At 51.3% G+C, this 11,451-nt stretch overlaps 2 protein-coding genes across 2 annotated transcripts in view; both read left to right on the forward strand.

Annotated features, from left to right (window-relative positions):
* The window catches only part of CMC2 (C-X9-C motif containing 2), a 331,627-nt gene that overhangs the window by 214,348 nt on the left and 105,828 nt on the right, over positions 1 to 11,451 (forward strand). The gene's annotated exons all lie outside the window — the stretch shown is intronic.
* Positions 1 to 11,451, forward strand: part of LOC101525663 (polycystin-1-like protein 2) — a 63,492-nt gene that overhangs the window by 35,525 nt on the left and 16,516 nt on the right. The window contains 9 exon segments of the mRNA XM_058674178.1: positions 33 to 134; positions 1,054 to 1,232; positions 2,313 to 2,459; positions 4,999 to 5,198; positions 5,828 to 6,045; positions 6,544 to 6,745; positions 8,897 to 9,125; positions 9,840 to 10,044; positions 11,196 to 11,289. Of these exon segments, the coding sequence (XP_058530161.1) occupies positions 33 to 134; positions 1,054 to 1,232; positions 2,313 to 2,459; positions 4,999 to 5,198; positions 5,828 to 6,045; positions 6,544 to 6,745; positions 8,897 to 9,125; positions 9,840 to 10,044; positions 11,196 to 11,289 (1,576 nt within the window).

Raw genomic sequence — 11,451 nt, forward strand, 5'->3', positions numbered from 1 at the left:
CAGGGCCCTCCTAATGTCGTCTCTCTGTCCAGGTGAAGCTCACGGTGCTGGAGGATAACGATCCCTTTGCCCAGTACCACTACCTGGTGACAGTCTACACGGGACATCGGCGAGGGGCAGCCACATCCTCAAAGGTACCCGTCTGGGCAGCGTGCTCTGGTTGATCAGCGCAACACTGGCTCTGCCACTGTAAGCTCTGCCGCTGTAGGCTCACTTCAGTGGATTCTGGGTCTTTTATTTTTCTTTGGCCTTCTGTGTTCTAGAGGTGAGAACCTTTTCATCAGACGAAAGATGACTATTATCCCAGCATTAAAGGGGCAGAGGGGGAATGGTTCAAACAGGTTCACTTTGGTTCTCCTTGGAAGACCAAGGGTAGGTGGCCCTGGGGGTGTCAAGAAGTTTGTAGGAAGAAGTAGCTAAAGGATAAGTTTTATCTTAGTGAAAAAATATCTGAAACTTACACACACTTTTCATCGTATGCATTTTTCCATGCCCTTTTGGGAAGTCTCTAGCATTCTTCTTCTTTTCTTTTTTTTTTTAAAGATTTATTTATTTTTACTGGAAAGGCAGAAATACGGAGAGAAAGAGAGACAGAGAGAAAGATATGCCCACTGATTCACTTCCCAAATGGCCACAATGGCCAGAGCTGAGAGTTGAACCAATCTGACACCAGGAGCCAAGAACTTCCTCCAATTCTCCCACATGGGTGCAGGGTCCCAAGGCTTTGGGCCGTCCTCCATTGCTGAATGGGAAGTGGAGCGGCCGGGACACAAACCAGCACCTAGATGGCATCCTGGCACATGCAATGCAAGGCTATTGTGCCGGGCCCATCCCTAGCATTTTTCAAAGGTGATGAGTGTTTATTATTCATTTCACAGTGCCAAGGATTGCCACAAGGCAGAATGGATCGTTAGTGGGGAATGTACATGACAGGAAAAAATAACGCAGCACATCCAGGATGGGAGGGGACAAAAGGGCCACGATGTTTCTGGCCCCTTTTGGTGAAGTAAGGTTGGCAGATTCAGCTGGCCACTCGTGATGTCTGGACTGCAGGTGACCATCACTCTGTATGGGTCAGATGGCGAGAGTGAACCCCACCACCTGTCAGACCGCAGCAGCCCGGTTTTCCAGCGAGGAGGAGTGGATGTCTTCCTGCTCTCCACCCTGTTCCCCCTGGGGGAGCTGCGGAGCCTCCGGCTGTGGCATGACAACTCCGGTGACCGGCCATCCTGGTGAGTCGAGGGCCAGGCCCAAGCCTGGACACTGCAATGCTCTAATTCCAGGTCCTCACGGCCTCTGCAAGGTGCATGGGCTGGATCTCCATTTCTCAGATGAGCTAACCAAGCATCAGAGAGGCCCCCCAGGTTCAAGGTCTATACAGACTGGGCCAGTAGCTTGGAGGACTGGTGGTCATAACCATGGATCCAGGGCCAGCCCCACATCTGATCCTTTGGAGCATTGGTCTCTGACTTGCCAAGGGTCATGCAGCTGGCCAGTTCAGAGCCAGGACCTCTCTGCATTGTGTCCGAGTCCTAAACTAGTGGCCAAATGAGTGATGTCCAGACTGGTCACTCATGAGCAGCTGGCAGCCTTAGAAAACTCACAGCATTTTTGTGCATCTTCAATTCACTAGGAATTGGACTTTAGTACTGTAAGTGCTGCAGATACAGACTGTGCCCAGGAAGCTTAGTGGGATGGCAGGAAGCATACAAGGGTTGACTGTGATGTGGCAGGGTCAGCCCCTGCAAACGTAGGCAGAGAGGGAAGCAGAAGTAGATACTGAGCCAGGACACCACCCCAAGTGCTGGCCCTAGGGGAGCTCTGGGATTGTCCTGGCTTGGCCCAAGCTATCTGGGTCTTGATCACGTCGGTCACCTAGGAGGGCATGTGACCTTGACCAGGCTGCCCTCTTGGAAATGCGACCATGCTCATTAAGAGCATTCCCGCTTGACAGCCCGGTAAATGCCTGGCATGGTAAATGCTCAGTGCCAAGCAGCTGTCAATACCATGAGTGTTGTCATTGGCCATGCAGTGATGAGTCTGTCATCCCAGCCTGCGAGGCTGGCATCCCATGAGCATCATGCCAGCTGTTGCTTCAAAACATCGGCCCAGAGCTGGCTTTCCAACGAGCTAAACTCCTCTGTAGGAGACCAACCTTGACCAGGGTCCTGAGAACAATGAAAAAAAAAATACTCCTGGAAGTCTCTTTCCGGGGAGCAGTTGTTCTTGGGGTTCAGGTTTGCAAAGATGTCACTCCTCTGTGTGCAAGACTCTCCTCTCCCTCGGCTTCAGGAGCATGGTCCCTTCCCCAGGTACGTAAGCCGCGTGCTGGTCTACGAGCCGGCGGTGGACCGCAAGTGGCATTTTCTCTGCAACTCGTGGCTGTCAGTCGATGTTGCAGACTGTGTCCTCGACAAGGTGTTTCCAGTGGCCACAGAGCAGGACAGGAAACAATTCAGGTGCTTTTTTTCCCTTTTTCCCCTTTTTAAGCAAATTCTTTTTCAAAAGTATGTGTATGTTCTCTCTCTGTCTCTCTCTCTCTGTCTCTCTCTCTCTTTTTAAAAGAATTTATCTCTTTATTTGAAAGGCAGTTACAAAGAAGGAGAGGCAGAGAGAGGGATTTTCACTCCCCAAATGGCCACAGTGGCCAGGACTAAGCCAAGTCACAGTCAAGAGCCAGGAGCTTCTTCTAGGTCCCCCATATGGTGTCCATTTGGGTTGCAGGTGTCACAGACAGCAGCTAGGCCACCTCTTGCCCCAATCAAATGTTTTTGACTTTATTCTCTGTGCTATGACAATCCTGAGTCTAGCCAGCAGGCCTGGACAGCCCTGACCAATCACTTTGTCCTGTTAGGACTGAGGGCCTAGGCTGCTGGGACATGAATTTTAAGGCCAGAATTGTCTTCTGGGGAGTGAGGATGCTGGGAGGTCACTCCATTTCTTTGCAGATGTTGCAGAAGAGCCTTTTGCTTGTTTATTGGTGAGCAGATTGACTTAGAGGAGGTTTGACCTCTGGCCTTGGGTCTCCTTTCCATGTTGTTTTAGCTTCAAGGGTTCTCCAGTGGACACACTTCCCTGCCCTTCGCTCCCTTGCCCACCCTTGCCTGTTGAATGATTTCCTTCTACACTGCCCTGCAAACATGTATGAGCAGGCACGGTGTGCACATGCAGGCACAATCACAGGCCCACATTCACACACATGCATACTTACCCTCTCAACACTACAGAGGCTTGTATCTTTTTAAATGGAAAGCTACTACTCAACTCATGGGTTGATTTTTTTGCATTTTGATTTTTTCTGAGAGGCAGAGTGAGAGATTACTTCCATCTGTTGCTTCTCCCCCACTTGCATACAACAACAGCCCAGGCTGGGCCACTCCGAAACCAGGAACCTAGAACTCCATCTGGGTCTCCCACACAGGTGACAGGGACCCACACTTGAGCCATTACCTGCTGTCTCCTGGAATGTGTGCTAGCAGGACGCTGGACTGGGAGCAGATGTGCAGCTTGAAGCCAGGCAGTCTGATTTGGGGTATAGACATCACAAGTAGCAACCTAACCACCACACCACAATGCCTGTCCTGCCTCTACCACACGTATCTTTTGGGAGCATGGGTCCAGTCGTTCCTTGCTGGCTTTGTAATACTGCATAGAATGGACCGCCCACAATGAGTCCAACCATCCTCCTCCTGATGGGCATCAGGCCTGTTTCCAGCCCATTTATTCAGGAGGTCCATCCTCCCAGCGATCCAACTAGGCTTCCACGAAGGTTAAAATCTGGATCAGAGAGACACGGACCCTACAAAAGGCCTAACATTATCCCTAGCACCTGGCATTGACTTGCTTGGACTGTCACAGGCTCAGCTGAAAATGAATTATTTAGTGCCCCCTGCACCTCCATGGCACTAGAGCAAACTCCACGAAATGATGTCTATAATGCTCTCGGCAGGGGACATGGCTCAGTGTCAACATCAAATATTGTCAGGCAGGGAGCTTCCTGCGGTCCTCCCCTGGCATCCCTGGTGCCCAGCAGAGCATAGGGTATGAGAAGGGCAATGTGGAACGTCACGGTTACTGACAACTGCTCCCTCTTTGACCTTTACCAGAACCAGGGCCAGCTGGGAACCTTAGCTATGCAAGCTCTCTGGAAAATCAGGGCTCTTATTAAAATGACATTAATATTACATTATATTAGCATATTAAAATCTACGACTAAGTAATCACTAAAGTTGTCGCCAGGAAAGAGTGGTGTTTTGCCTTGCACTTAAGAGGCCGCTATCCCACACTGGAGTGCCAAGGTCTGATTCCCAGCTTTGGCTCCTGTCTCCAGCATCATGCTGATACAGATCCTGGGAGGCACCAGGAATGGCCCAAATGACTGGGCTCCTGCCACCCATTGTGAAAAAGCTGGCCTGTGGTCATCACTGCCAGCTGTGGCCCAGCCTGGCTATGATGGGCACCAGAAGCTTGAACCAGCTGGACTGTGGTCATCGCTGCCAGTTCTGGCCCGGCCTGGCTATAACGGGCATCAGCAGCATGAATCAGCAGACAGCCGCTCACTTAGGCTTTCTTATATCTTCTCTCTCTGCCTCTCACATCAATAATGACGTCATGTTAACAACTATTGACTATTAACACCTATTGCCAGTTCCCACCCTCAGATGCTTTACAAACACTACCATCTTAAATCATCTCAACAATCCAATGGGATAGCCCCATTTTACAGATAAGTAAATCAAGGTGTAAAGAATAAAATCACTCGCCTGAGGTTTCAGTGCTAGGAAAAAGGCGATCTAGTGTCACAACCCAGCTCTCCCCAGGGTCACTATCTGCACAGGTGCCATGATACAGTGCTTCTTCTGCAACATTAAAAATACATATGAATCCTGAGGAGCAAGTTCTCTCTCCTCCTCCCTCCCAAGCCATTCCTGAAGAATCCAGGCTCTCCCCAGTCCCGTATCCCTCAATGCCTGTCCCCCTCCACCTGCTCGCCCACAGCCACCTGTTTTTCATGAAGACCTCTGCGGGCTTCCACGAGGGACACCTCTGGTACTCCATCTTCAGCTGCTCGGCCCGGAGCCACTTCACCCGCGTGCAGCGAGTGTCCTGCTGCTTCTCCCTGCTCCTGTGCACCATGCTCACCAGCATCATGTTCTGGGGCATCCCCAAGGACCCAGCAGAGCAGAAGATGGACTTGGGTAATTCTCCGGGTCGGGACTGCTGCCTGGCGGCACTGCTGTAATTCCAGAGTCCCAAGACCACCCTTGTGGATGACCCACTAGAAGAACTCATAGAACTAAGACCGTCATGGTACTCACAGCCCTGGATTATCGCTGCCCAAGGATGCAGGTGGAAATCAGCCAAAGGAGGAGGTTCATGGGGCAGGACCAACTGGGACCAGGCATGGAGCTTCCTGCTCTTGTCTCCCAGATCAGCCAGCAACAGTGCTAACTGTTCCTGCCAACTGGGTGGAGGCAGTGAATGCTAAGCACTGCCAGCCAGGGAAGCCTGCCCAGGCCTTGGCTTCCAGGGTAGGCATGGCTGACTACACACCTGGCTGGTCTTCAGCTCCAGCCACTGAAGAGGTCACACTCACACCCTGCACCATCACAAGGCACGCAGGTCAGCAGAGATCATGTGTGGGACCCATGGCCCCAGATAAACAGATACTCTTATCATACAGCATATTGGAGGGTTCAGAGATGAGCTCTTGGGGGCTGGGCCAAGGTTGCCCTTCACTGCCTAGCTACCTTCCAGGAGCAGTGGTGGGGATGGGGCCCTGAGCAGCTGCCTCTCCCCTTGACCTGTTGCTACTGGCCTTTCCTAGGCAAGGTTGAATTCACGTGGCAGGAGGTGATGATTGGGTTGGAGAGCTCCATTCTCATGTTCCCCATCAACCTGCTGATCGTCCAGATCTTCCGGCACTCCCGTCCTCGGGTCACGCAGGAGCCAAAGCCTGGCAGATGGGACAACAGGACCCCAGATCTGACTTCTGCATCCCAACCTGTGGACCTGGGCCTCCTGACACCTGAAATGGTGACCAAGGTATGTCCTCTACCTCTGTCCACGAGGACGTGGCTGCAGCCAAACAGACAGGGATGCACAACCTGGGGCTTGGGGCCCTAACAGCGTCAGTCACCAAGATGCATGAACTGAATCTAATCCTACATTTATATACATCCATGTACAAGCACACTTTTTGAGTACCTGTTATATGCAAAATAGTCCACCCTCACTTTAATCTTGCAGACTATATTCCCTCATAGAAAAGACTTTTTCCTCTGCATTCATAAAAGCTACAAGCTTTTATTGAGCACCTGTTATGATCCATGCTCCAAAGAACACAGTCTGGAATGAGTCCATTCAAATCCTAGAAGAGGGATTTCAGAGGCAATAGAACAAACCCTTAGAAGTTCCAGATCATGTCTCAGTGGACAGAGCTGGGCTTCCAAGGCAGTGTACCCAGTGCAGGGTACGTGTTCTTGACCCCTAAATGCCCATTACCTGTGGTTCATGCTGTTTCTGGCTGGGGTTACCTTGCAGGAGCTGCGGAAATTGGTCTGCTCCCTGTTCAAAGCATTGAGGGTGCTGCCCACAGCCTCCAGCTGTGACTCCACGAGCTTGATGGACATCAACACTCTCCTGGCCCTGATGGAGGAGCTCATATGTCCGCAGAACGTGGCAGGCCAGGGGTTTGGGGAGGAAGCTGAAAAGCCATTTGCTTTTGGGTCTGTACAGGTCAAAGGTAAGTCCTTGATATTTTGGAACTGTTCTAGAGCCAGGTGGGAACAGGACATGTCGGTATTGTTAGGGGGTCAAGAGGCCGTGCTGGGGTCTCCCTCATTAGCCTCTGCCTGGGCCACTCACCACCAGCCCCTCTCTATACCATGCACACTCAACTTCTCACTGCTATACTGAGATCTTCATGGCATGCCCTGCAGACCAGGGATCTTGTCTCTCACTCTGCCACACCTGCTCTGAAGGATGTGCCCCAGGGTGCTGGGTGTTTACTGTCCATAAAGGTCATTCAAGGGACTGCCCCACTGTACACTCACTACTGCACCTGCTAGCCACGGGCCGAGAGCCAGGAACAGCTGTGCGACTTCAGGTCAAGTTGCTCAACCTCTCTGAGACTTGGTTTCCTCCTCCATTGATCCACCTAGCCCTATGGCTTATTATGAGGACTGATGAGATCATAACACACACACACACACACACACATGATGCTGCAGCACTTGCCTGACACAAAGAAGATATTCAGTAGTAGTGTTATGACTGGCAATAACAGATTCTTGCAGAAGTATGAACAAAAAGCTTTGCAACACAAGGCATGCTGATGCTAAGATCTTTAGTGGAGGGAGGCACAAGTTGCGGGGGGCGGGGTGAGGGAGGAAGATGCCAGTCAGAGGGAGGTGGCGGGGGTGATGCTGCCCCACAGGCTTACCCTGCCTCCTTGCCTGGCCTGAAAAGCGGCAGTGATGCCACAGCCTCAGCCTTCTCGCAGTGTAAGTGGTGTTTCCTCACTCTGATGACCAGGGAGAGAGCACAGGGCAGAGGGACTCCACTTTGCCATCTCATATACCCAGCTGCACACTCCATGAGGAGATGGGCAGACACCTGAAGTCAGGAGAATGTGTCCCTGGGTATGGCCACCTCCCAGATCAGGTGCAAGGACTGAGGCCTGGCTCTTCCTCCTCCTCCTCCATAGGCCAAGTTTCTCTAAGAAAGATACAGGGAGGGACTGGCATTGTGGCACAGCATGTTAAACACCGCTTGCAATGCCAGTATCCCATATAGGTATCCATTCGAGTTCTGGCTGATCTACTTCCGATTCAGCTCCTTGCTAATACACTTGGAAAACGGTAGAGAAAGGTGCAAGTCCCCTAGCCCCTACTCCCATGGGAGACCAGCATGGAGTTCCCCCAGCTCCTACACCCATGGGAGACCAGCATGGAGCTGCAGGCTCCTGGCTTCAGCCCAGCCCAGCCCTGCCAGTGTGGCCATTTGGGGAGTGAATCAGGAGATGGAAAATCTCCCTCTCTCTGAAACTCTGCCTTTCAAATAAATAAATGTTTTTTTAAAAAGGCATAGGGAATGATGGAAATGTTTAAATTTGTTTTCTTACAACAAACATGTATTATCTCTATAATTGAAGATAAAAAATGTTTTAAGTTTTTTTTTTCAGAAATCTGAAATTTGAACAAACCAAATACAGAAAAACATCCAGAATGTACCCAAAGGGAACTCGACCACTGATAAGATGTTTAATGCTGTGAAGAGGTTACTCATTAATCTCTCATCATCAATTAGTATTATTCATTTTAAAGACCAATAATGGGTGCTACCTGCAACACAGCATTTCATATTCGATTGCTAGTTAGAGTTCTGACTGCTATGCCTCCAGTCCAACTCCCTGCTGCAGGCTCTTGGCCACAGCATGGACCATCCGTCGCTGCTGTGGCCATTTGGGGAGTGAACCAAAAGACAGAAGATAAATAGCTCTCTCTCTTTCAAATAAATGAGAAAGTCTTTTTGTTTTAAATAACAAGCCTGATAATGTTGTCAGTTAGTGTCTTAAAACAAAAAAAAATCCTTATCTTCTATAGAAATCTACTCCTTTCTCCTTCTCAATTAAACATTGAAGTTCACTTCAAAATGATCCACCTGGAGAGAGTGGGCAGGCACTGGCAAAGCAACAAAAGCTGCTGGGTTTGAAGCCAGACCGTGAGTGTGCGACATGCCATCTCATCACCCCATCTTCTGCTGTGTTTGACAGTACTCATGACTTACAGAGAGCTCAAATCCCGAGATGCCATCTTTAGCATGAGGCTAAGCAGGGTTAGCTTAGGTGTGTCATCACTTGCCACCAGCTAATGACTTTCCACTGGTCCCCTAGGGAGTAGGCAGCACCCCAAGCCAGGGGTGGCCCCAAATGGACTTTGGAAGGATGGCATCTATGGGCAGTGTCTCTACCTTCAGCTGGAGCGCATGGAGCAAGCACTGAGTCTGATTGGGCCCCAGGACTTCCCTCAGCGTCACAGCCACGCGCGGGCACTCAGGCAGCTGCAGACCCTGAAAGGCCACCTGGATGGACAGCGGGGCCTCCAGGCCCCAGCATGCATTAGGTAGGCTGCTCGCCTGGGGGCTGTGGGAGGGCATCCACACGAGCCTCCATGAACAGAAATGACTTGAGATTCCTGCACATCCTTGAAGGTGGGGTTTGGATAGATCTACCTGCTCACAGATGCTGACAGCCCTTGGTACAGTACCTTACAATTCCTAACTGCTTCCATGTGGGCTTACTCCTAGCTGTGTACCTTCCAACCAGGGGGAGTTCTCACGAACTTGTATTAAATATGATGAACAAGAAAGAAAACTCAGGAAGAAAGTGATCATCTGAGGCATGCATTCTCAAGTCACTCCGAATGACTCGTGATGCATTTGGAATTTATTTTTAAAGATTCCAGCCCACCCCTTCACCCCTGCTCCTGAAAAGCAGCGTGGGGATAAATGGCATAAATGTGACATGGTAATGATGGCTGTTGAAGTCTGGGGGTGGGTGAGTGTCTGGGGGTTGCTTCTGCTCACTAGGAAACGTTTTCATAATAGAAATTTAAAAATCCATGCCGAGCCAGGCTTCCCAGCTTGCTGGAAGGAATAATGGAGCCAGTTTGTGTGGTTAGCACAGCAGGTGGGTGTGACCTAAGTGAGTTAGAAAATAAGACAGCCCTGGGAATGACAAAGAGAATGTCAAAGAGAAAATGGAGCGGCTGAGAGCTCAAGATCATGCAGGTGGCGGGCTTGGGTTTGAGCTTTTCTGTGTTCACTTCCCTTGGCAGCACCCTGCGGGCCAGCAGGCTCCCACGTGGCCTGCCCTGGTGGTGCGTCCTGGTGGGCTGGCTCCTGGTGGCAGCCACCAGTGGTGTGGCAGCCTTCTTCACCATGCTCTACGGCCTGCACTACGGGAGGGCCACCTCCCTCCGCTGGCTCCTGTCCATGGTGGTCTCCTTCGTGGAGAGCGTGTTCGTCACACAGCCCTTGAAGGTCAGCCCCTCCACCTCAACAGCCGCACCCCTCCCCATGCTTACTCTCACCATCCTCAGGCTTCAGGCTTCCTTTATTCACTCAACAAACACTCAGGAAGCACCCCCTGGACGCAGGACCTGGGGCAGGAGGGAGAATGAGAGAAATTACCCAAACAGCCCTGGCTATTGGATGCTCACTCTGGGCCAGGCTCCGTGCTGTCTGGTGTTCGTGTTTGCTTGTCACACTCACCCCTGTGTGGGTTCTCACCTTCCATTTTGCAAGTGAGAATGCTGAGGCGAAGATGTTCAAGTCACAAACAAGTACAGGCACTCCAAAAGGTTCCTAGAAAGATAGACTTGAAAGATGTTTCTTTATGGTGGAAAAAGTTTTTACAAAAATCCATGCATAGCTTTTCCATACTCCACACTTTTCACAGTCCTTTTGAACATCCCTGATGTGGATAAAAGTGAACAACATTCAAGTTGTGATTGACAAGCCATGTGTGCAGCAATGAAAAGCTGCACATGAAATCACATGAAGAACAGGGTATAGCACACACCTGCTGAGCTCAGTCCTGGAGCTTCCGCTGGGAGGCACCGGGTGGGAATCCCTGGGGGTCCCCCAGAAGAGGGAACACTGTACGGGAAATCACAGGCAGGAGGGGACATTCAAAGTGAATCTTGATTCCTAAGACAAGACCTCCAAATCCTCCAGGCTACTCCTTTGGGGTTCCCCCATTTCACCAAAAAACAGCCTTTAGCACACGAGCAAAACAGAACTTCCAACCTGCTCCAGACCAGGCTCAGGGACTGCCAGGAACAGACTTACGGCTCCAGCCCTTTTGTTCACAACCTGACCGTAGATGCCTGCTGCAAGCATGTGCAGTAGGCACAGGGAGGAGGACATGGCGTGTTTTACTTAGTCTGGTGGGACAGCAGGTGTGGGGAGGGGCAGAGCTGTAAGGCAGGAAGGAGTGTGTGCCCAGCAGGTGAGAAGGCTCAGGGAGTTCAGGCACTCCCTCTGCTCGCTGGCCCTCACTCCTGCTAACTGCCACTCTCCTGTAGAAGAGACAGTGACCACCTGACTACCAGGGCTCCTGTACCCGCCACACTCAGAAATGTGACCCAGTTCTGCTGCACAGTCCCAGGGCCAGCATGTGTTTCTTCCAGGTGCTGGGCTTCGCTGCTTTCTTTGCACTGGTCCTGAAGAGAGAGGAGGAGGAGGAGGCTGTGCCTCCGCTACTGGGACATCTGGATGGTCCAGGTAATGAGGCCTTAGCGGGTAGAGGTGGGGGCCTGGTACTCTGGTGGTCCCAGGGAACTGAGCATGGCCTGCAGAGCTGAGGTGTGGTGTGTTTGTGTGTGGTGTGGGGCTCTCCAAGCCCTCCACCCGCAAGCACCCCTCCAGTCTTCTAGCCGACCTGTG

This window comes from Ochotona princeps, chromosome 16 (assembly GCF_030435755.1).
Source record: "Ochotona princeps isolate mOchPri1 chromosome 16, mOchPri1.hap1, whole genome shotgun sequence".
Taxonomy (NCBI): domain Eukaryota; kingdom Metazoa; phylum Chordata; class Mammalia; order Lagomorpha; family Ochotonidae; genus Ochotona; species Ochotona princeps.